Raw genomic sequence first — 25,499 nt, 5'->3', positions numbered from 1 at the left:
GCCATAGGCGGCTTGCCTTGGGCTGGAGCTAAGGGAAAACCTTATTTGACGCTCTTTGCGTTAAATAGGTGGGCAAACGCACAGAAGCTAGCAACGGATTTGGGCCAGCCCATTAGCAATCCCTGTTTTGGGAACCTTAGGTTTTCAACCGGTTTTTTCTGTTTTGGGAACTTTCTAGAAAATTTACTGAACTGGTTTTTCATTTTTTATTTTTTTTTCTTTATTCTTTTTTTATTTTTCTATTTAAAAATGTTTTGGAATTTGAAAAAATGTTCCGGAATTTTAAAAAATGTTTCTAAATTTGAAAAAATGTTCCGTATTCTCAAAAGATGTTCTGTAATTTGAAAAAATGTTCCAAAATTGAAACAATGTTCCGGAATTTGAAAAAATGTTTCGGATATTCATAAAATGTTCTGGAATTTGAAAAAATGTTCCACGTATGGAAAAAAGTTTTGGAATTTGAGAAAGTGTTCCAGAATTTGAAAAAATGTTCTGCAATTTGAAAATTGTTCCGGATTTAAAAAAAAAATCCGAAATTTGAATTTTTTTTCCGGATTTTCAAAAAATGTTCCGATTTGCAACAATGTTTCGAAATTTTAAGTTTGTTCCGTAATTTTGAAAATATGTTGCGGAATTTTAAAAATTGTTCTGGAATTTTTATCAAAATATTTCAGTTTTTTCATAAAAAAGTTCCATAATTTGAAAAACAAAATCTGTATTTTGAAAAAATATTCTGGAATTTTAAAAGATGTTCCTGATTTTGAAAAAATGTGCAAAATTTTATAATTTTGTTCACAATTTGAAATTTAGTCATGTTTCGATTTTTTTATAATTGAAAAAATGGTTTATGGTTTCAAATTTTGTTCACAGTTTGTAAACTGTTCAGGGTTTCAAAATAATTTTCCAGATTCGAAAAATGTTCACGGTTTCATAATTTTGTTCGTGAATTTGAAATTTGTTCATATTTCAAAATTTGTTAAAAAATAAAACATGTTTGCTATTTCAAAAAATGTTCTGAATTTTCAAATATTATTCTTCAAATACTAAAAATGTTTTGCTTCAAATTAGAAAAGAAAAAGGAAAAAAACAAAATAGAAAAATATTAAGCAGAAAAGAAATGAAGGAACAAAAAAAAAGAAAAAACATCTAGGCCGGCCCAGTCGGTCGACCCCCTCTGCGTCCGCTTGGCAGTTGGCCACAACGAGCGGCGCATAGGAGGTCGAGAAATAGCCCTCATCGTCGATTCCCTTGGTGTCCTTAAATTCTTCATTTGCTTGAAATTGGCGTTGGGCCTATTTGGCCTGTTGGCCGCTCGGACTAGGTCAATTGAGTAATTGCCACTCGAATTCTCGCGATTTCGAAAAACAACACTGCAAATTTCAAAAATACCATTCTAAGTGATATCCTATATACCTTAATAATTTATCCCCACTACCTCTATTATCTAAACATGCACACGTGACATTTCATTAAAGGCCCACAACAACATTCATGTGAAAAAGTCTTCTATTATTAATTGATCTCACCACACATACCACCTCATCAAAGGTCCATTCAACATGCATGAGTTTTTTTATTACATTATGTCACTCGTATTCAATATATAATATGTTTTTCTAAGATTTAGTTCATATATTATTAATTCAACTATTCATTTTCAAACAATAAAATCACTTGAAATAGATTCCCGCAACAATGCGCGGAGTATGCTCTAGTTTTTTAAAGTCTGCATTGGTGTTTTTTAAAGTTTGCAAAATTTACAGTGACATTCTCAAAGTTTGAAACCCTGAATTTGAGTGGCGTTTATCCAATTTTAACCCCTAACTCTAAGCAGCTGCTATTTTTTTTTAAAGCGCCGCCCCTCTCTTCCCTCGCTCGTCTCTCTCCCGCCCACCTCTCCCCTGTCCCGGCGCCTCTCACTCTGCCCCAAAATCGCCGCCGCTGCACCCCCGCGCCGCCCGACCTCCGCCACCTCCCCGCGCCATCGCGCACCGGCGCGAATCCCCCTCGCTCTCTTATCTCTTTCCCCGCCGGCGCCCTGCCTTCTCGTCCCCGCACACGCCTCGGCGCCTAACCCTAGCCGCCTCGGGAGAGAGAAAGAAAGAGACATAGAGCGCAAAAATCGGCGGCGGCAGTGCCGGCGACGATGAGGATCGAGGATGTACAGTCTACGTCGAAGAAGCAGCGCATCGCCACCCACACCCACATCAAGGGCCTCGGACTCGACGTACATACTTCTCCATCTCCCCTGCTTCTCCGCTCCTCACGCGGGGGGAGGTTTTCCTAGGAATTTTAGTTTAGGAGTGTTTCCAGTAATTACCCCGAATTTTCGTTCTCGGGACTTTCGTTTGCTTCTCTTCGCAGGCCAATGGGACGGCGATAGGGATGTCGGCGGGATTCGTGGGGCAGGCGGAGGCCAGAGAGGCGTGTGGGCTCGTGGTCGACATGATCCGCCAGAAGAAGATGGCTGGGCGCGCACTGCTCCTTGCCGGCCCACCTGCCACTGGCAAGACCGCGCTCGCGCTCGGCATCTCCCAGGAGCTGGACAGCAAGGTCTGTGCTTCTAATTCATCCTTTCACTCACAAATTGCTATATACTCGTAGTGCTACTGTCACATGTTGTGCTGCAATGTACAACTTGTTTCCCAGGCTGGAGTGTCTGCATTGTACTACATTTGGGCTAGTCAGTCCAAATTTGGAGGCTAGGTTGTTACTGCCTTACTGGTCAGTCCTTATCGTTTAGTCTCTTTAAAGAAAAAGGTCAAACTTACTGCTCGTGGGCAGCAGCTGTATGATGAGCAGGTAGCTCTGCATTTTCAAGGTCTCATCTAGTTCCAGTCAGACAGGCACCCAATTTTATTCAGTGAGAGCTATGGCCATTGGAGCATTCACACCTTCTCATTTTGTTGTAGCTGGGATGTTGCTAGAGTTTTTGGATGTTATTTCATCTACTTAACTAAATTGCTGTTCAGTTACTTCAGTAGTACTCTACATCATTTTAGCTAACAATGTGTTACCATTTGTCTTGGTCATTAAGAATTTATTTTCGAGATCTACATTCTGCTTCTCGCTGGTCCAGAATATTTCAGCGTGCTTCCCTGCCGATGGGAAGTATGTTGTTCTTTAGGAAATACTTACACCAAGACACTGGAGTAAATTTGGTGGATTATTAGCAATGTTGAGGATATCACTTATCGTTAGCGTCTTGGTCGGCTGGGGAGTCGAGATTAATCGGAAATCGAATGACTAATCGATTTTATTGATTGACTATTGACCGGTCATTGAGGATATCACTTACCGTTAGCGTCTTGGTCGGCTGGGGAGTCGAGATTAATCGGAAATCGAATGACTAATCGATTTTATTGATTGACTATTGACCGGTCATTTTTTTACAAAACCCAGGTTCCCAACACAAAAATAAGCTATATTCAACACAAAAACAATATTGGACAGAAGTGTTACCATGATTCCTTGCCTTTGCATCCTTCTACAATGACAAACAATATAGGACATCAGTACATATCACATAACAAGGGTCCACAAAAAACAAATAAACATGATTCTTGCACACATGGTGCTAGAAATAAGCCCGGTTTATTGGTAGATTTCCGATAAATCGCTTGTTAGAGCAATAAATCGGCTGAAATGATAAATGGTCATGATATGGCATAATCTTATCGGTCACCCACCGAGTAGAGATAAATCGGTGAATCGGATGATTTTTTGAACAGTGATCATTAGCATTTGCTAGCAATTTATCAGGCTGTCTTGTTCATTGCATTCAATGCATATTACATTTTCTTTGCAGTGAACTATATATTGCTTTACATTGGATGCCCTACGTCTACTTCTATTTTGGAAGAAGCTTCAATCTTCTCTTACTATTCTGCAATGCAGGTCCCTTTCTGTCCTATGGTAGGATCAGAAGTGTAGTCTTCAGAGGTTAAGAAAACTGAGGTGCTGATGGAAAATTTCCGTAGACCTATAGGCTTGCGTATAAAGGAGAACAAAGAAGTCTATGAAGGAGAGGTAGGAGTGGCATATATGCTCTCCTTTGGCAATTTGAAAAAAAGATATTGTTCTTGAATTAGTGTTTTACTTGATACTAACACTTTCTTTGCCATCATTTCTAATAGAACTAATATTCTAGTGCTTATGGCTGTATTATTTTGCTTGCCTTTTAGGTTACTGAGCTTTCCCCAGAAGAATCTGAGAGTTCAACTGGTGGATATGGCAAAAACATTAGCCATGTAGTAATTGGCCTGAAGACTGTAAAAGGGACTAAGCAACTAAAGTTAGATCCTACAATTTATGATGCTTTGATCAAGGAAAAGGTCACTGTCTGCTCCTTACTATCCCTTGTTCTCTGCCTCTGTTTTTAGACAGTTAGGTTGCATTTGTATTCTCACTTTGAATAACAGTGGTTGGATTATGTATCTTGTTGTTCAGAATATTGTCTTCATGCAATGTTTAACCTGTGCAAACTCATGGCAAGTATTCAGTCATGGAAACTCACATGTATGATCATATTTCTCTTGTTCATCGTTAGATACTTAGATGTTCTGTTGTGGCATAACAAACCATCGTGAGACTTTACTTAAATTGATATATGATGAATTATATTTTACTTTCGTTGCTCACTTGCCTTGGTTCTGCTACTTGTTTTCTGCATGAAGCTGCTTCATATTTCATCATTTGTATACGGGATGCAGGTGGCAGTGGGTGATGTTATATACATCGAAGCTAACAGTGGTGCAGTGAAAAGAGTTGGCAGATGTGATGCTTTTGCTACCGAATACGATCTTGAAGCAGAGGAGTATGTGCCAATTCCCAAAGGTGAAGTCCACAAGAAAAAGGAAATAGTGCAGGTACAAATTTGACACTAGCTCAGCCTTTTTTTTGCATGCACACTTGTTCAGCCAATTCTGCATTGTACCATCCATAAATCAACTTTTTGCTAATTTAATCTGAGATAATGTAATATGCAATTGCAGCATAATACCTAATCTGATGGATCAAAGGTGGAAGCATGATGCATTTTGTTAAGTTGAAACTTCTTATTATACTTTTGTGTTGCTGAAGCATGCTTAAATATGTGATTTCCCTTCCTGGTAGTTGTAAGTTGCTTGCTCCTGCTAAATTGCAGAAAATGGAATGGAAATCTGTAACCTAAGGATTAAGATTGCATCAAATACTTAGTCCACATTCTTGATTGTGCCTTCCTGGATAAGAAAACATAAAGTTCGCAAGCTAATAAGATTGTGCCAAATTTTGATTGTCTGCTCAAACCCTGTTAACTAGACCAATTGAGTAGGATTCGTTGTTCTTGTCCCTGTCTAAAGAAAGTTAGAATCATTCCTACATACCTACATCCAACGAAGGACAATTGAATTCAGTGTGGTTTGTTCTCTATTGTCTCCCGGAGGGTGATGATCTTTTCCAATAGCATAGAATGAAAATTCCTATTTGCGTTAGCATATTCTTCTTGTTTTCAAGTTCAATGTAAGTCGACCGAAGAGAGTAAATGATATGCTTTGATCTGCATAGGACGTTACACTGCATGACCTTGACGCCGCAAATGCCCAACCACAAGGAGGCCAAGATATTTTGTCCCTTATGGGCCAGATGATGAAGCCACGGAAGACTGAAATCACTGAGAAGCTACGCCAAGAGATCAATAAGGTTTCACAATTCTCATTATGCAACGTTTTCTTCTTTAAAATTGGAACAAATTTTGAGACCTATTGGAATTGGTGCCTTTTCTTTTGTATCATGATAGGTGGTTAACAGATATATTGATGAAGGTATTGCAGAGCTTGTACCTGGTGTGCTGTTCATTGATGAGGTATTACATTATTGTCTCATGATTGAAATCTAGTCCCTCCGTTCCTAAATATAAGACCTTTTAGACATTCCACTGTGAACTAGATACGGATGTACATAGACATATTTTAGAGTGTAGATTCAATCATTTTGCTTCATATGTAGTCCATAGTGTAATCTCTAAAAGGTCTTATATTTAGGAACGGAGGGAGTACTTGTCTTGGTATGCTTGTTTTGGATTTCCTAAAATGTGAATGAGCTTGGGCTTATTTATTTTCGACTTCTCCTATTGCCAAATAAATGTGTCCCCCTTGTGGAGCAGCATTGTTCTGATGAACTAATTGGCCTTCATGCTACTAAATGGTAGAATTATGCCTTATAGTGACCTGATTTCATTAATGACAATAACTTTATCTGTAGGTTCACATGCTGGACATTGAGTCCTTCTCTTATCTTAATCGTGCTCTTGACAGCTCATTATTGCCAATTGTGATACTCGCTACGAACAGAGGAATATGTACTGTAAGGTAAGAAATTTGATTTACCTGTTCAACTGCTCCATGCTGAACTGCAATACTGGAATTCCTGGCAGCACCTTTCAATTATGCCTTTCAATTATGGCAGCACATTTCAACATCGGAATCCCTGGCAATACATTTCAATTATGCCTGCTGTAGGCGCTTAGGGGTCATTGTAGTGGGTGCTTTATCTAGTACTATTTTTTCCTTGCACTTATTATGATTTTACAACTCTATTTATCCAGGGGAACTGACATGACAAGCCCACATGGTATCCCAGTCGACCTTCTAGATAGGTTGGTTATCATACGGACATAGATATATGGCCCTATTGAGATGATCCAGGTTCCTATTTCTTGTCTTATCATATGTTCAACTTTCCTATTTAGAAATGCATTTGATGTTTGTTTACTGTGTGTTGCAGATATTTTACAAGTGGAGGAGATTGAAATTGACGAAGACAGTCTTGCATTTCTAGGAGAGGTTGGACAGCAGACATCTTTGAGGTATGGTTCTTGTTGTTTTGGACACATTTGTGTCCCGTGCCAAGATTAGAAATTAGAAATTAAATAAAATTTAGCTGGAATGTGGGTTGAAAGAGCTTTCTCGAGCCTTTGAAGTTAGGACTGTTTCAACGCTGTCTTTTGGCTTTCATCCCACTTTTAGTGTCCTGCTATGTGAATTTCGACATGCATGTATGTCTAGCGTACGCATTACCATCACCGGGTTTGTCATAACTAGGCCAGTTTATTGTTGGTTGTAACGGTTGCAATGGATCTTCAATCTCTTTGCAGACATGCTATTCAGTTGCTGTCGCCTGCTAGCGTAGTTGCCAAGGCTAATGGGAGAGAGAAGATCTGCAAGGTATGTGTTGAATTTCAATAAAATGTCATCTTCCTAACCTGATCTCATGATCCTATATCAGGCTGATCTCAAGGAAGTTCGTGGTCTGTATTTGGACGCGAAGTCCTCTGCTCGTTGGCTTCAGGATCAGCAAGGAAGATACATCACCTAAACTAGTCGTGCACAAGGATTCTCAGCTGTCGGCTCAGGTGATTGGCCTGTAAGCAGGCGCATAGACTTGAAGAGCACAATCAGAGCGTTGTTTTCGTAGCAGCTGCACTCTGGACTGGACAAAATCGATTCTGGTGTACGGTCGCCTCAGATGTATCGGTCGTTGATTCTTTTGCGGTGAAGTGGGATTTGTTGGATTGTGTCTCGTGGTAAGACCGACCCAATTTCTGGAGCATTGCCTTTGCTTACTTGCTCGATAACGTATTGGGGTTATGCTGTAAAGTCCACCTTGTGTCTTTAAAGTTTAAACTAATTATAGATCATTAATACATCTAGTGTAGATTCGCGTCAGGCAAATACAAACTGGGCCGTGTGGAACGCGTGCAAGCTAAACAAACGTGTGTGGATTCGCTCAAGGAGTGAAGCTTATCTGTCATGGTTTTGCTGGTAGACGAGAATTAATCCTGATCCATGTAAGGTGCTGCCTTACATGGAGAACCATACAGGCGACATGACTGCTCTCCGACAGTCTCAACTTTGGCATCGGTTTCGCTTTCTTGCCCCGCTCCTTAACCACGCAAGAACCGGACGATCCTATCCGCCTACGGGGATCTACAGCGAATAACCGGGCGCTCACCCGGCTCCTGTCCACAAACAACATTCCACCAAGCGTTAATCCAATTCGGACGCATGACATGGTTCCCGTCGGCCGGGCTAGGGTATAGGATGCCAAAGAAAACATGTGCTGAGAAAGCGAGAGCGGCCGAGATCGCCGGGGAATCGGGGATCAAGGGTCGCCGAGATCGCCGGGGAATCGGGGATCAAGGGTCGAGATCACCGGGGGCGGGGATCGAGCTGGTGCCGGACGGAATTCCGTCACAGCAAAAACAAGTCGAAACCATCACCAATCCACACGAACGATCGATCTCACGCATGCATGGCAGCTGAAAAGAAAAGAGAAACCATTCGGAAAAAAGAGAGAGAAGAGAAACCAGTCATGTAGGAGTGCGCCTTTTCCATTGACTAGCGCGCCTTTGGCCGACGGCGATGCGGAGAATCCTTTATCGTCGCCGTCGACGGCTGTGTTGTCCATTTCACATGCTGCTGAGGCCATCATAGTGAAGAAACCATCCGCTTTTCCTTCTAATAGTAGCAGTGGCCAACAAAGGACTTGGATGATGGGGTTAGTCGGTACATATGTTTTTTTCGGTGCTCACTGTGAGCCGTGCAACAACGTGAGCGTCTTCATGTTTTTTATTATTATTATGCGGCCGAGGAACGTGTTGTCCATTTCACATGCTGATGCCATCATAATGGAGGAAGGAACCATATGTTTTTCCCTCTAGTAGTAGCAGTAGCCAACAAAGAAACTGAATGATGCAGTTGACCGGTACATATGTTTTATTCCGGTGCTCAATGTGAGCCGGGCAACGACGTGAGGGTCTCCATGTTTCTTTTATTATTATGCGTCCAAGGAACGTGTTGTCCATTTCACATGTTGAGGCCACCATAGTGGAGGGAGAAACCATCTGCTTTTCCTTTTAGTAGTAGCAGTAGCCAACAAAGGAACTGGATGATGCGGTTGACCGGTACATATGTTTTTTTTCGGTGCTCAATGTGAGCCGTGCAACGACGTGAGCGTCTTCATGGTTTTTATTATTATTATTATGCGATCGAGGAACGTGTTGTCCATTTCACATACCGAGCCCACCATAGTGGAGGGAGAAACCATCTGCTTTTCCTTGTAGTAGTAGCCGTAGCCAACAAAGGAACTGGATGATGCGGTTGACCGGTACATATGTTTTTTTCCTGTGCTCAATGTGAGCCGTGCAACGACGTGAGCGTCTTCATGGTTTTTTATTATTATTATGCGGCCGAGGAACGTGTTGTCCATTTCACATGTTGAGGCTTCCATAATGGAGGGAGGAACCATCTGCTTTTCCTTCTAGTAATAGCAGTATTCAACAAAAAAACTGAATGATGCGGTTGGTTGGTACATATGTTTTTTTCGATGCTTAATGTAAGTCGTGCAACCACGTGAGCGTCTTCATGTTTTTTATTATTATTATGTGGCCAAGGAAAAAGACCAAAGTGAAACGTGAAAAGATGAAGGTGGAGAATGTTGGAACGGTCGGAGGACAGGGATTGAACGGAGACGGAGAAGAAACGGCGGGGAGCCCAGCCGGAGCATTGGAGGATGACGGAGACGCGGGGTTCTGACAAGGGCGTGGCATGGTGGCGGGGGTGGTGAAGCGACGGCGAAGGCAAGAGAGATAGAAGGAAGGAGAAAAAATAAGGAGGATGAAAGTCACGGGTCTAGAAAGTATTTGGGGGCAGGGATGATGGATAGCAACGTTTCTCGTTTCCGGACTACCGCATCCCTCCCCCCCATCACTTTGTGTTTGATTTGTAGAAGAAATTGCGTCCGAACTTTGTCGTGGGTTGGTACAAGCGTTGGATGACTTCCACGGTTCAGACACCGCAGTCGGACGGTCCGCCTTTGGAGATGCTCTTAATTGGCATATTTTTCCATAATGTCCGATATCCGACCAACTGGTGGAGCTCAATTATCATGGGTCGCCCATATATATGGGACATATGACCCAATGAAAAAGGCACGCTACGAACATGGCGGCAAGAGTCGACACGAGAGGACACTAGCAACCAACTGAGCTGACAGCCGATAATTATAAAGCGTACTCGCTCACTCTCACGGTTCACTGAAAAATCTGGGTCTGTCCACGACCCAATCACCCAATTATTTTCGTCGAAAGAGACCACGGAAAAAGGAAAAGGAGGAGAAGGCGCTGGATGCATGGCACACATGCTCGCCGTCTGGATCGCCCACCGACCGACGTGGTGCATGCACGGCATCTTCCTCCGCGCTGTCGACTGCCAGCCCGTGTCCCCGTGAGCTAGCCAACAAGCCCCGCGCGCTCACGAGCGGCATACAACCAAAACGCGCACCCGCGCCCCATCTTCACCTCCCTTTTCTCTCTCTAAATCAGTGTCACAACTTGCCAACTACAGTTGCAGAGTTCACCTCGTCGCTCCAGCCAATGTGCCCCTCCGCTGGATCTCCCTACTAGATAATATCTTATCTCGCCGAGAACGACGGCAGGGCAGGGCGCGCGGTATAAGTCCAGCTGCTGGCGGCCGCCGTCTCGATCGACACAAAGAGAGAGAGAGAGAGAGATCTGATCTTTCTTGAAGAGGATGGCGCATGGCAGAGGCAGTTGCCGGCGGCTGCATGCGCGTCTACTCGCGGTGGTCGGGCTCCTCGCCTGCGCCGCCTTCGCGCCGCGCTCCTCGGCTCTCAACGTCGGCCTCCAGTCCGTCGACGCCGACGGCGATGGCGTGGTACGTGCACGGTCTACGCATGTACTATAACCTACACTTCGTATAGCCAATTATTAAGCTGAGTATGCTATGGTTTGTCGACTATTTCTCGGCGGCCGGCCGGCGGGGACGCTGACGCAGAGCAAGCAGCAGGCGTGCAGCCGAACGTGCGAGTCCGACCACTGCACGAGTACGTAGGCGCATCAACTTCTTCTTCTTCTTCTTCTTCTTCGTTGGTAGTAGTAACTGCATGGTGACTGGTGATCTCTTGACGCAGCGGCGCCTTTCCTGCGGTACGGCAAGTACTGCGGCATCCTCTACAGCGGGTGCCCCGGCGAGCGCCCGTGCGACGCCCTCGACGCCTGCTGCATGCACCACGACAACTGCGTCCTCGTCAAGAGTACGTGCCCCCAACAACCAATCCATCCATCCATCAACTAGTATTTACGTAGCCGATGTCTGAGTCTGACTCTCGATCGGCATCAGATGACTACCTGAGCACGGAGTGCAACGAGGGCCTGCTGGAGTGCCTGGCGGAGCTGCGGGACGGCACGGGCACCTTCGAGGGGAACAAGTGCATGATCGACGAGGTCATCGACGTGATCACCGTCGTCATCGAGGCCGCCGTCGTCGCCGGCCGGGTGCTGCACAAGCCCTAGCTAGCTAAATCGCGCACCACGGCGGCGCGCGCGGGGAGCCGGCGAGCTGGGGGGACAAGCAACAGCTTGCTCGGTAGGTGGGTGGTGCATGCCTTTTCTGCTTGGTGTCGCTCACTGGCGGTGGGTGTTCGTCCTGGCGCGCACCGGCCGCGCCAGCGCCTCACGTACGTACAGTCTCGCACGGGAATGACCTGGTTTGATACTTTAGCTAAGATCGACGGCTCTGAATTGTATATGGGCATGATGATTACCATCACCTGCCTGATTAAATTTACATGAGTTGGTACGTCTTTTGCCTACACATCATGTGTCCGTGGACTGCATAATTGGTACTCCTACTACCCTATTACAGCTTGTTGATATGATTATTGGCCCTACAGTATTTTTTTTATCCTGGACATATCTAGATTTATTTTAGTTATTGCACATCTAAAGGACTCAATCAAGAATAGAAAAAAATAGGGAATCGTTTCCCACCCGCGCGCCGCCGAACCGACGCGCCGGTCGCCCCCTCGCGTGCGCGGGCCTTGCAACATTTTTCCCAGCCGCGCGCTTCTCCGGTCAATGGATGCAACATTGTTCGTCTAAAAATGTTGCAACCTGCGTTATTTTTGCTGCAAGCGTTTTTTTACTATATTTTTGTCTCATTAAAAGAGCTGCATATAAGTTTGGTTGCAACTCTAGTTCGTCGGATTTTTTGTTACAATCGATGTTTTTTACTTTTTGCTACAACCGTGTTAATTTTTGCTACAACCGGCATCATGTTTTGCTGTAACCGTTCACTAAAAAGTTGCATACACGTCACGTAAATTTTTGTTACAACCGGCGTTTGACTTTTGCTATCACGTACCATCAACTTCGTTTTTTTGCTACGATCACGTAGATATTTTTTTGCTACAATTTTTGTTTTTTATTGGAACCGTTGAAAAATTTGCTACATGGCATCAAAATTTTGCTGCATAGAGAGAAAAATGTTGCATGCGGATCCAACGGTGCGGACGGCGCGGGATTGGTGGATCCTGCGGCCCGCGCGCGGCCGGCCAAAAATCTGGACCGGCGCGCCGGCGCAGATATCAATGACATAGAACTTAGATGTTCGATAGTTATGACACATCTAAATATGTCTTAGAGCAACTTCAACAAGCGTAGCGTGCTAAAATATTTTTACAGCGCCGAAATGCCCCTTATTTAGGGCGCGGCATGGCGCCCGCTCCAGCACGTGCCCCAAAATGGGGCGCGGTGTTACTGCTCAACGCTGTAAAATTCACAACCCCCGTGCCTAGTCTAAACAACATTTTTCACCATAATAAAATCAAAAAATCAAGAAGAAAAAAATAAATTAATAATAAATAATTCAACTATTATTACAATTCAAACAAATAATAAATCAGTAACAAATAGTTCAATAATACAACATTAAACTAATTTTGACAGCCATGTCATGCCCATCACTCTTCAATTAGATTCTTCTCAAGATTATCATCAGTATGGGTACGTCGAATGACATAATAGGAGACAATAAATTAATCTATCCTTGCAGCCCTTCTCCGCACTCGCACGGGTGCCCCAACAATTCATATTAAAAATATTATAGATCTTACCTGTGCTCATTCTCAATGATTATGTTATGCATGATCACGCAAGCGTTTATGATGTATCAAAGGATCCTTTGATCTCATCTAGCCGGTCCCCTCACAGTAGCAAATTGGGCTTGCAAAATTTCAAAAGCTCTGTCCACATCTTTCCTAGCCGCCAACTGAGCTTTATGGAAATCAAGATTTTTCTTACCTTGCAGTGTCGTCAACGGCTTCACAAATGTTTGCCACTTGGGATACATGCCACCCGCAAGATAGTAGTCATAGTTGTATGTATGACCATTTTTTATAATTTCCATCGGTGTAGTTTCACCATATACAATCTTATTCGTGAGTGATGATCGATTAAGAACATTGATCTCATTCAAATATCCAGGCATTTCAAAAAAAAACATGCCAAATCCAAGTCTCATGATCGGCCAATTCTTGAAGGATTATAGTTGAAGGGCCGTGGAATTGACCATGCCATGCCTTAGGGCAGTTCTTCCAACTTCAATTCATGCAATCTATTGAGCCAAGCACACCTGAGAACCCGCAGGGTTTGTTCATCTCCAAAACCCTTGCGGTGTCTTCAACATTGGAAGCTCTCAAATATTCCGAACCAAACACTTGCACAATTCTTACTACGAAGCGCTTGCCACACATGATGGCTTGACTCTCACCCATGGCCAAGTGGTCATCAATGAGATCCGACGGAATACCGTATGCCAACACAGGCAATTCGGCAGTCACCTTTTAAAACGTGTTATGCCCAAGTTATCCGGCGGCATTCCTCCTTTGCTAAAAAAACAGATCATGGCTCGTCAGTTTCTCTGCAATGCGTTTGAACAACTCGATGCTCATCCTGAAACGGCGTCGACAGTAGTACTCGAGGTACGTGGCATCCTCCGCAAAATAGTTCCTTATCAATCTGTTATGGGCATCGATCTTATCCATCCATAACTTCTGACAACCCATAACCGAACCACCGTGCCTTGGTTTTATATTAATGTGCATAGATACGATTATATTGCGAGGTCCTCCTCCTCTTGAATATCGAATGCTTCGTATTCAGAATCATAGGACGAACTCATCTTCAATATTGTATTTAAACTAGTTTAAAACTACGAACAAAATACATCAAATTCATCTACAAAAACATAAAGTCGAAATATACATACCTTGCAAGCATTTTGTCAAATACCTTGTGCGCGTCAAGCTCCAAACGGTCGCCGGGCGCTGTTCGTCGGAAGGATGGTGCGCTCGAGCGGTGACGACGAACGGTGGAGGTGGAGAAAGCAACGGCGGCACACTAGGAAGGGCGGGGAAAGCAACGACGCGTGGGGAAGGGCGGGGAAAGCGACGGCGACGCGTCGGAGCAAGGGGGAAGTATCTGGGCGTCGGCGCCTGCGCCTGGGAGGATCTGGTGGTTGGGGTGGAGGAAAGTCACGCGCGCGCGTCGTCGCTGTCCAGTGTGTAGGAGCATGCATACGAAATACACAATGCGCGATGCAATTTTGGTGTGCGCGCTAGACCATGTACAGCGCACACGCTTTTTTCAGTGGCTGCTGGAGCGCTCATGTCGTCTCCGCGTGCGCTAAAAACGACGTTTTTCCAGCGTGACCCTTATATAGCACGCCTGTTGGAGTTGCTCTTAACCAAACATGTTTTTTTCACGAATGCGGTCGAAGGCGTATCATTCCATTGTTAGATGATGACGGGAGAGTACAAAGTTGTCATTCCCAAAATACCATTCACATAGAGCCACGACATTTGGGAAACCTTTGAGACAGAGAAGGGGGGTTGATCAGCCCCAATACATAAAGATCAGGCTACGGGAATTATCCTATCAAGTCAGTCGGCGCCCGCTCGTGCCCATCGCTTGGCCTCGGCCTTGATCATGTCGAGCAGCTCGCGATTGGAGGACGGAGCGCCGTCGAAGATGATGGCATTTCTATGCTTTCAGATGGCCCAAGTTATGATGATAGAGAGCGAGGCGAAACCCTTAGAGAGGCATGAGGGGGCGCAAGGATAGTCTCCGACCACGAGTCGAAGAATTCAACCATGCCGTCTGATACGTCTCCAACGTATCTACAATTTTTGATTGTTTCATGTTGTTATATTATCATTCTTGGATGTTATATAATCATTTTATAGCAACTTTATATCATTTTTTGGGACTAACCTATTGACATAGTGCCTAGTGTCAGTTGCTGTTTTTTTCCTTCGCAGAAAATCCATACCAGATGAGGTCCAATTGTCACGAAACTTTATGAAGATTTTTTTTGGACGAGATGGAAACTTGGGAACCAAGAATGGGCGGCAGACGAGGCCCAGGAGGGCACTAGACATCAAGGTACGCGAGAAGCCCTTGACGCGGCCTGGTGTGTAGTGGCGCCCTCGGGAACCTTCTCCACCGCCTCCGAGCTCTATAAATACTCTAATATTCAGCAAACCCTAGAAGAGTCGATGAAAAATCGTTTCAGCCTTCGCAAGTTCGAGAGCCACAAAATCCAATCTAGAGCCCGTTCCGGAGAGGAACACTATCACGAAGGGGTTCACCGTCCTCATTGGTGCTCCTCCGATGATGCGTGAGTAGTTCATATCAGACCTACGGTTCCGTAGGTAGTAGCTAGATGGCTTTCTCTCTCGTTTTGTTTCTCAATACAATGGTCTCTTGGAGATCTATATGATGTAACTCTTTCTTTTGCGGTGTGTTTGTTGGGATCTGATGAATTATGAGTTTACGATCAGATCTACGAAAACATATCCATGCTTGATTATTATAGCCTCGTATTTCTTCTCCGATATTTGGTTTTTGTCTGGCCAACTTGATCTTTTATCTTGCAATGGGAAGAGGTGCTTTGTGATGGGTTCGATCTTGCAATGCTCAATCTCAGTGACTTAAAGAGACATGACACACATGTATCATTGCTATCAAGGATAAAACAATGGGGTCTACTCCTACATGAATAAATCTTGTCTACATCATGTCATCGTTCTTAAGGCATTACTCCGTTTCTCCATGAACTCAATACACTAGATGCATGTTGGATAGCGGTCGATGTGTGGAGTAATAGAAGTAGACGCACGCAGAAATTGGTCAACTTGTCTTGGACGTGATGCCTATATACATGATCATTGTCTTGAATATCGTCATAATTATTAGCTCTTCTATCAATTGACCAACAGTAATTGGCCAACAAAATCCATGAAGAAATGAGAGACAATGGGGAAACAACTTACTCAGTCGGTTGGGTTCGTGCCACTTGGGTTCAACCGGTCCACATTCGCCAAGCACCCCAACCACTTTTGGCAATCGGTATTGATCACATTCCATCTATGACGAATGGAACCGATGTTTCGATCAATGTCACTTTTGTTTCCAGCGACAAAATACTCCCACATACGCAACCAATATGCCTCTTTGGGTTGCACCACGCCCATGGATGCATCCATACCCACCCTCTTGTATGCTTCACAAATCAAGATGTCTTGCACCACGGTGTAGTTAGCAACCCTCCCTCTAGGCACGGACCCCTCATCATCGTTATGAAGCCCCTCCTCGTCGGTGTACTCTTGCAATGGAGCCTCGTATGAGGCGGCAAAGGAGTGCGCCCCAACACCCATGACATCCATGTATGTGTCATTGTCGAACCTAGATGCATTGCAAGCGAATAAATAGATGCAATTGTTGAACGAATTTGCAATTGGGAAAAAAGAGGTGAAAATTACCCCATGCCCATTTCATCGAACACGTTGGAGGCCGCCGGAGTGCGGGTCGAAGATCGCTCCAAATCCATCTCCGACGGCGGCGGCGGTGGGAGCTCGGCCTCCGCGGCGGACTCCTCGAGCGATTTGGGCTTGGCGCCGCGACCGGCAACCACCTTCTTCTTCCTCCCCTCGAGCACCGCCGTTGGAGCGCGCTTGATACCACCGCCGGCTGTGAGCGATGTCAGACGGATTCCGGGCACGAGCGGCTCCTAACCAGCGGCCGGTGATGGATTCCCGTCCGCAGAGACCGAATGGGGCGATGCTAGGCCCGACCGGCAAGCCGGCGGAACCCTAGGATCCATGGGGTCGTGAGCGGCAACGGGGGAGGCTCTCGGGGGCACGATGGGGAAGGGAGGGTCACCGGTGGCGTGCGGAAGTGCGGGAAGGGCGCGCCATCCTCGTCCATGGCGCGGAGGCGGCCGGCGGCGGTCGAATCGCGGGCGGGAGGGGCGAAGCGGATTTCAGAGTGGCACTTGGGCGCGCGCGGGGTGAAATGAGAAGGATGGGGCACGTCTCCGTGTGGCCCTCTGTGCCCCATATATGGGGCAGAGAGGAGCATAATTTGGGGTTGCCACAATTTGGGGCACGTGATAGGGCACGTGTTAGAGAGCGTTTTTTGCCCTCTCATGCCCCAAAAAAATATTTTTTTGGGCACCATAGCTAAAATGGGGCATCTATTAGAGATTCTCTTACAGTCCTAGCAAAGGAAGCCCTGGATGATTCTCATAATCCTCTTTAAGATCGTGGGCAGATTGCCATGGGCATGAGAATGTGAGTAGGCATTGTGATAAGCACATGGCGCACAAGAGCAAGGCGCTCACCACGGTTCAACATGGATGCCCTCCATGTAGCAAGCTTAAGGAGGAGCTTGTCAACAAGGGGCATCGGATCAGAGGTGGAGGCTTTGCGCACACATAATGCAAGTCCCAGGTACTTGATAGGGAGGTGCACGAGAGGGCACTCGATGTCGTCCATCATCTCAGTTGAACAATGAATCGACGTCACCAAGCACTTGGCAAAATTGGTACGAAGGTATGAGGCCTTGCCATAAGTCGCAAGAAGCTCGCAAATGACATGAAGTTCGGTAGGGTCGGGGTGGCAGAACACGACGGCGTCTTCGGCAAAGAGGGAGACACTCGAAGTGGCACCCCTAGTGGTGAGCCGGTGCATGAGACCGTTATGCATCGCATATTGGAGAAAGGTGTTGAGCGTGTCAATGACGGTTCCAAAAAGCATGGGAGACATGGGTTGCCTTGCCGCAGGCCTTGCTGATACGTCCCAAACGTATCTATAATTTCTGCTTGTTTCATGATCATTTGGGTGACATTGTTATATGTTTTTCTACACTTTTATATCTTTTTACACATATTTGGACTAACCTACTAACTTAGTGCACCCAGTGCCAGTTTCTGTCTGCTGATCTCTTTTTTGCAGGGGCTTTTACCCAATTTTCCGGAGCCCCAAAAATCCCGAGAAAAATATATAAAAATCAGCGCACCAGAAGCCTCACGAAGCACGCAAGGAGGTAAGAGGGGTGCCAAGGGCCGCCCAGGCGACCTGGTGGCGTAGCCCACCCCTAGGCCGCGCCAAGAGGCTGCCTGGGTGGGGGCCACGCCCTCTGGTGCCCTACTTTCGCCTATATTTACCCCTTGACGAGGAAAACCCTATAGGGAATCCAGAATCGCGAATTTCTCCATCGTTCCGCCGCCGCAGCGCTTTCGAGATCGGGAGTGTCAGGAGACCTCTTCCTGGCACCCTGCCGGAGGGAGGATTGACTTCCGGGAGCTTCTCTACCGCCATGGATGCTTCCAGACGTGCCGGGAGTAGTCCTCCTTGAACCATGAGTCCATGACCAGTAGCTATGTGATGTCTTCTCTCCAATCTTGTGCTTCCATGATTAGTCCGTGTGAGCCACCCTACATGATCAAGGCACCTATGTAATTTTCATGCTATTGCTATGCTCGGTTTGTCGGTATCCGATGGATTATGAGATTATGTTCAGATTGTTATGAGTTATATATTTGATTATCCTTTTATATTATGTTCCTTAGTGATTCATGCATGTTCTCCGTTGCTATTTATTGCTTTGGCCGAGTAGTAGATTGTAACTCCAAGAGGGAGCGTTATGCATGATTGTGGGTTCATGCCCCTCGATGTATAGCTTGAGTGACAGAAACATGAGACTAGGGGATGTGTTGTTGCCACCAGGGTGAAAACAACAGTGCTTGTGACCACGGTTGCAAGGATTGTTTACCTTACGCATAGTTCATTAATGCAATTGTTCATTGCTTTGAGTTTACAGTTTGGGTGGGGCTCGCAACTTAATACCGGCGAGATGTTCTGGATAGATATCTCAAGGTGGATGATTAGTAAGTAGATGCTGATGAATAAACGGTCTACTTGTCTTGGCGTACTGTCCATTACTTTTGAGCCTCTAACTATCAAGTAGCATAATTAGCATTGCGATGCGTTCATAATTCTGTCAATTGCCCAACTGTAATTTGTTTACCCAAGCATAGTTGTTTATCTTCTTTTGCGAGAGAGACATCACCAGTGAACATCATGTGACTCCGGTCCATATCACCATCATTGTTTACACCTCCACCATTTACCGTTTTCATTTACTTTACTGTTGCAATCACTATTACTATTCCCGCTTGTGTTTTGATCCTTTGCAAACTACAAGGTCGGCGAGATTGACAACATCTTTGTACTCGTTGGGAGCAAAGTTATTTGTTGTTTGTGCAGGTCCACGTCTTCTGCTAGCGCTAGGGTGGGAGACACCTACTTGTTGATTCTAGGAGTCCTCCTGGTTCGATAAACCTTACAGTCTCCGTGTAAGGGAAAACTTGCTGCTGACTACATCTCAACCTTCCACTTGGGGTAACCAACGAGGAGCGAGAAGTATATACATCATCTCGTCATCAAGCAAAGTTTTCTTGCGCCGTTGCCGGGGACTCCAGTCTTCAAGAGGGGAGCTGCATACTATCTTTTACCTTTGCTTTTTAGTCTTGTTAGTTTGCTTTCTGGTTTTTGCTTTAGAGTCTTATACCAAAAACCAAAAAAAATAGTTACTTTGATTTTAGTTGTATAGCATGTTAGGATTTGGTGCTTTGAGGGAATCTGAGGTCCTAGATTTCCATCAAAGGGTTGGAGAAGATGTGAAGAAAGCTTGGGATAGAATTTTTGAAGCACACAAAAGAATTATGCCTTGGATCCCTATCAAAATTGTGCTTAGAAATTTTTATCATGGTCTTTTAGTCGGTGTCAATACTCTCTTGATATGAAAGCTAAAGGAAAAAATTTAGAGTGTGATGAGGCTAGAGCTCTTGATATTATACATGGTCTACCTAATTACTTTGTTTATGATCATGGATTTGACACTATTATAGATAAACTTGCTATCATTGAAATAAGAATAGATGCTCTAGACTTAAGAGAAAGAGAGAAACCTATGGTTGATAAGAAACATATTTTGAAAATAGATGATGACTGAGAGCCTTTTGTTAGCATTAGCATCTTAAACCAAGCCTTCCTTGCTTATTGTGATATTGGATCCATGGTCTCTACAATGCCAAAAGTTGTTTATGATTCTCACTGGTTAGACATGGACAATTTTTCATCTTATCATGAACATGCTAATGGTGATATTTCTGAAATCTAGGGAAAGGTAAAATATGTCCAGGCTACATTCTCTAAAAGCATGCAACGGTTTATTTCTTCATCATGAAGCCCAACGAAGGGAATATAGTGCTTGGAAGGGACTTCCTCCGAGCCATGAGAGGCTTCATTGATATAGGTAAAGGACACATACGCTTACGTGGGAAAGCTGAAGGTACATACCCGTTCCCTAGGAAAAATAAGTATGAACTTGTTGAGGTTCCGTTTGAAGGTTTTTATGACTTCGATGACCTCGGAGAATTATGATCCTCCTTTTTGCACTCTGCCTAGCTCAAAGGCATAAAAGAAAGCGCTTTATGGGAGGCAACCCAATTTGTTTTTACTTTCAGTTTTAGTGGTCTTGATGCTTGTTACTACTGTATAAATATCATTGTATCTTTATTTTTAAGCTTTGTGCCAAGTTTTAGCCTTCGATTGCAAGAAAATTCAAAAATTGTGACATGCTCTCCAGAAACAGATTCTGTCTGCCTGACGGAAAAATTCGCCAAAAATCATCAGATCATCTTTTTGACCTGAATGTTTTTGACAGAATGCTCTACATAATTGTATTTCTGGCACCTGTTCTGATTTTTTTTTAATTTGAGTTGCATAAGTGCCCCGAATAAATTAATTACTACCTGTTGTTCTGTTTTTCACAGATTCTGCCATGTTTTGTGTTTTCATTGTTTTGCAAATCCTAAGTTTGATTTTTATTTGCAAAAACCTTTTTGAAATCATTAGAAACAGTAGCTTTTCATGTAAATAATTATTTCCAGTAGGTAATGAATCATTTTGTCATGGGTACTAACCACTCTAATCAGCTTATGATGAGTTTCGTATGAAAGGAGTTTTCAAGTATGCGATGGAAGATGATGAAAGAAGATCCAGGAGTGTCAAGCGCTCAAGTTTGGGGATGCCCCCATGCACCCCAAGAAATATTCAAGGACACTCGAGCGTCTAAGCTTGGGGATGCCCCCGTGCATCCCCTTCTCTATCAACAATCATCAGTTCGTCCATCTCCATGCTATATTTTTATCACTTCACATGTTATGTGTTATACTTGGAGCGTCCCGCTCTTTAATTTTTAGTTTGTTTTAGTTTTTCTTGTTGTTAATAACAAGTCGGAACCTAGACTACCTTGTTTTGGAGAGAAACACGCTCCATTCCACTCTAGAACACAACATAGGTTTTCATGCTTATATTTTTTTGTGTTCTTTATCTTTTCGTAGCTACTGTCATGCCTAGCTCTTAGTTTTCATGCTTTATCTTTTTAAGAGCTATTATATAGGTTGCTTTTGGAACTCTCTTGAGTTATCATGCTTATCTAGTTTAGGAAGTTGGCTTGTTGCACTGAGTTGTGTGTCTTGCATGAATAGGTAATTGAGGTTGCTATTTAAGTATAGTAGTAACTTGCAATAGTTTCGAGGTATTTATTTGAGTAATGTTTGGACTTTTGGTGCCAAGAGCTTAATCCTATTAGTGATAGGTGTCGTATTTTGGGAAATCTGTGTTTTTTTTAAAAACTAAAAATTAGTTGAGAACTCTAGCTACTAAATTGATCGCTAACTTCTGAAGGGGTTGGAATATATAGAGTACCCTCATGTTACTATGGGTCGAGGATGCGCAAGGATAACCAAACCCCCAAACACTCCTCCTCGGGGTACTTGTCTATTTGTGAATTTCCTCACTAGATAGAGAGTTACCGATAGTAAGTGTATGAGTTCTTCGGACTAATGTGAGTATTCGATTGTTGGCACTTCCACCATCCATATTTTGCTAGCCTCTTCGCTACCGTGCATTGCCCTTTCTCACCTTGAGAGTTGGTGCAAACTCTGCCGGTGCATCCAAACCCATGACATGATACGCTCTGTCATACATAAGCCTCATTATATCTTTCCTCAAAACAACCACCATACCTACCTATTAAGGCATTTTCATAGCCTTTCTGAGATACATTGACATGCAACATCCACCATCTCATGACTTGATCTTCATGTCATACATGCTTTTTCTTGATCGTAGAGCCGCATGATAGGGCCTTGCCCTTATTACTGCTACATGACCCGCTAGTATCATTGCATATCCTACTACACTAGCACAGGCATACATTTGCATACATCATGATAGTTTTCACTTGCCTTTATGGTGAGTACTTCTTATAAAGTGTGATGATTTTCTTTTTATTCTTGTAAAACATAGAGTGTTGCCCTTAAGTGAGGAAAAGATCCCAAAGAGGACAAAACAAAAGATCCCAAAGAGGACAAATGATAGATAGATAGGAAGAGCCAAAGAGGCCACACACAAAAGGAAATAAAAAGAGAGAAGGGGGCAACACTACTATTCCTTTGAAAGATCCTTGCTCGTACTCCATTTTTATATTTGTACTACATAGAGATTATCATTCATGCATAACTATGTGGGGAACCTTACACTATAGAACTTGGTTTGCATATTCCAATGATGAGCCTCCTCAAATGAGCTCTAGGTCTTCATGAGAAAACAAGTTGGATGCACCCCCACTAGTTACATTGGAGAGCTTACCTTAGCTCATATGTGCATCTGTTACATGGCAATCTCTACTCCTCACATCATATCAATCATTTGGCTTTCTGTCGCATATGGTTGTACTCATTGATGTGAGCCTTTCACACCTTTTTATCTTCCTTCTCCATCATTATTCTATTTGCCATCCTAAGTGCCAACATATCTTGCTTACGCTCATCCATTGCATGAGTGCTCAAAGTCAAAAGGGAAAGGATCATTTTGACTTGTGCCTGACTAGTGGTCTAGGGATGACATAAATAAGATTACGAAGGAGACCAAGTGTGAGGTTTAGTAGATTGAGTTCTCAATTAAAAAAATACTTTATGCTCTAAACCCATCTCCCACTTCTTGCACGCAAACACCATTTGGAGACATTCGAGTCACGGACAGCGAGAGCTCTTGCACCTTTATGTTCTTACTTTACTAAATTCAATACTAGATATAGACTCTTGCTTGATATTGTCTTGACTTGAATTGCATATCTTACTTGCTTTACTTTGAAGTTCTTATATGTGTGTTAGCATGTCATCATATAAATTATTGTGTTATCATTTGTCTACTCGAGGACGAGCAAAAATTAAGCTTGGGGATGTTGATACGTCCCAAACGTATCTATAATTTCTGCTTGTTCCATGATCTTTTAGGTGACATTGTTATATGTTTTGCTACACTTTTATATCTTTTTACACATATTTGGACTAACCTACTAACTCCGTGCACCCACTGCCAGTTTCTGTCTGCTGATGTCTTTTTTGCAGGGGCTTTTACCCAATTTTCCGGAGCCCCAAAAATTCCGAGAAAAATATATAAAAATCAGCGCACCAGAAGCTTCATGAAGCACAAAAGGGGGGCAGAGGGGTGCGAGGGCCTGCCCAGGAGACCTGTGGGCGTGGCCCACCCCTAGGTCGCGCCAAGAGGCCGCCTGGGTGGGGCACAGGCCCTATGGTGCCCTCCTTTCGCCTATATTTACCTCTTTACGAGGAAAACCCTATAGGGGATCTAGAATCGCGAATTTCTCCATCGTTCCACCGCCGCAGCACTGCCGAGATCGGGAGCGTTAGGAGACCACTTCCGGGCACCCTGCCGGAGAGAGGATTGACCTCCGGGAGCTTCTCCACCGTCATGGATGCTTCCCGGACGTGCCGTGAGTAGTCCTCCTTGGACCATGAGTCCATGAACAGTAGCTATGTGATGTCTTCTCTCCAATCTTGTGCTTCCATAATTAATCCTTGTGAGTTGCCCTACATGATCAAGGCACCTATGTAATTTTCATGCTATTGCTATGCTCGATTTGTTGGGATCGGATGGATTATGAGATTATGTTCAGATTGTTATGAGTTATATATTTGATTATCCTTTTATATTATGTTCCTTAGTGATTCATGCATGTTCTCCGTTGCTATTTATTGCTTTGGTCGAGTAGTAGATTGTAACTCCAAGTGGGAGTTTTATGCATGATTGTGGGTTCATGCCCCTCGATGTCTAGCTTGAGTGACAGAAACATGAGACTAGGGGATGTACTCTTGCCACCAGGGAAAAAACAACGGTGCTTGTGACCGTGGTTGCAAGGATTGTTTACCTTACGCATAGTTCGTTAATGCAGTTGTTCGTTGCTTTGAGTTTACACTATTGGAAATATGCCCTAGAGGCAATGATAAATAGTTATTATTATATTTCCTATTACAAGATAATCGTTTATTATCCGTGCTATAATTGTATTAAATGAAAATATAGATACATGTGTGGATACATAGACAAAACAATGTCCCTAGCAAGCCTCAAGTTGGCTAGCTAGTTGATCAAGGATAGTCAAGGTTTTCTGACTATGTGCAAGTGTTGTTGCTTGATAACTGGATCACATCATTAGGAGAATCATGTGATGGACTAGACCCAAACTATGAACGTAGCATATTGATCGTGTCGTTTTATTGCTATTGTTTTCTGCGTGTCAAGTATTTATTCCTATGACCATGAGATCATATAACTAACTGGCACCGGAGGAATGCTTGTGTGCATCAAACGTCACAATGTAACTGGGTGACTATAAAGGTGTTCTATAGGTATCTCTGAAGGTGTCCGTTGAGTTAATATGGATCAAGACTGGGATTTGTCACTCCGTGTGACGGAGAGGTATCTCGGGGCCCACTCGGTAATACAACATCATACACAAGCCTTGCAAGCAATGTGACTAAGTGTAAGTCACGGGATCTTGTATTACGGAGCGAGTAAAGAGACTTGCCGGTAACGAGATTGAAATAGGTATGCGGATACCGACGATCGAATCTCAGGCAAGTAAGATACCGAAGGACAAAGGGAATGACATACGTGATTATATGAATCCTTGACAGTGAGGTTCAACCGATAAGATCTTCGGACAATATGTAGGATCCAATATGGGCATCCAGGCCCCGCTATTGGATATTGACCGAGGAGTGCCTCGCGTCATGTCTACATAATTCTCGAACCCGTAGGGTCTGCACACTTAAGGTTCGATGATGTTTTAGTATAGTTGAGTTATATGTGTGGTTACCTAATGTTGTTCGGAGTCCCGGATGAGATCACGGACGTCACGAGGGTTTCTGGAATGGTCTGGA

At 44.0% G+C, this 25,499-nt stretch overlaps 1 protein-coding gene and 1 pseudogene across 1 annotated transcript; both read left to right on the top strand.

The window, feature by feature from the left end:
- Nucleotides 1-1,892: 1,892 nt before the first annotated feature.
- On the top strand, nt 1,893-7,706 carry LOC123447384 (annotated as a pseudogene).
- A 2,597-nt stretch (nt 7,707-10,303) lies between these two features.
- LOC123447382 (phospholipase A2 homolog 3-like) lies at nt 10,304-11,654 on the top strand. The gene is made up of 4 exons (XM_045123980.1): nt 10,304-10,715; nt 10,836-10,884; nt 10,972-11,094; nt 11,181-11,654. Exons 1-4 carry the CDS (start codon nt 10,572-10,574, stop codon nt 11,351-11,353), a joined length of 489 nt encoding a protein of 162 aa, XP_044979915.1. The 5' UTR covers nt 10,304-10,571; the 3' UTR covers nt 11,354-11,654.
- The last annotated feature ends 13,845 nt before the right edge of the window (nt 11,655-25,499 follow it).

Source organism: Hordeum vulgare, chromosome 4H, assembly GCF_904849725.1.
Source record: "Hordeum vulgare subsp. vulgare chromosome 4H, MorexV3_pseudomolecules_assembly, whole genome shotgun sequence".
Classification (NCBI taxonomy): Eukaryota; Viridiplantae; Streptophyta; class Magnoliopsida; order Poales; family Poaceae; genus Hordeum; species Hordeum vulgare.
The sequence above is the reverse complement of the archived record's forward strand: the minus strand, read 5'-3'. Positions and strand labels throughout refer to the sequence as shown.

Bases quoted from the DNA above. Each gene is read 5' to 3' on its own strand.
- LOC123447382 (XM_045123980.1), top strand. From the start codon at position 10,572: ATGGCGCATGGCAGAGGCAGTTGCCGGCGGCTGCATGCGCGTCTACTC. The intron at 10,716-10,835 runs GTACGTGCACGG...ACGCTGACGCAG, and splicing joins ACGCCGACGGCGATGGCGTG to AGCAAGCAGCAGGCGTGCAG. The intron at 11,095-11,180 runs GTACGTGCCCCC...GATCGGCATCAG, and splicing joins CAACTGCGTCCTCGTCAAGA to ATGACTACCTGAGCACGGAG.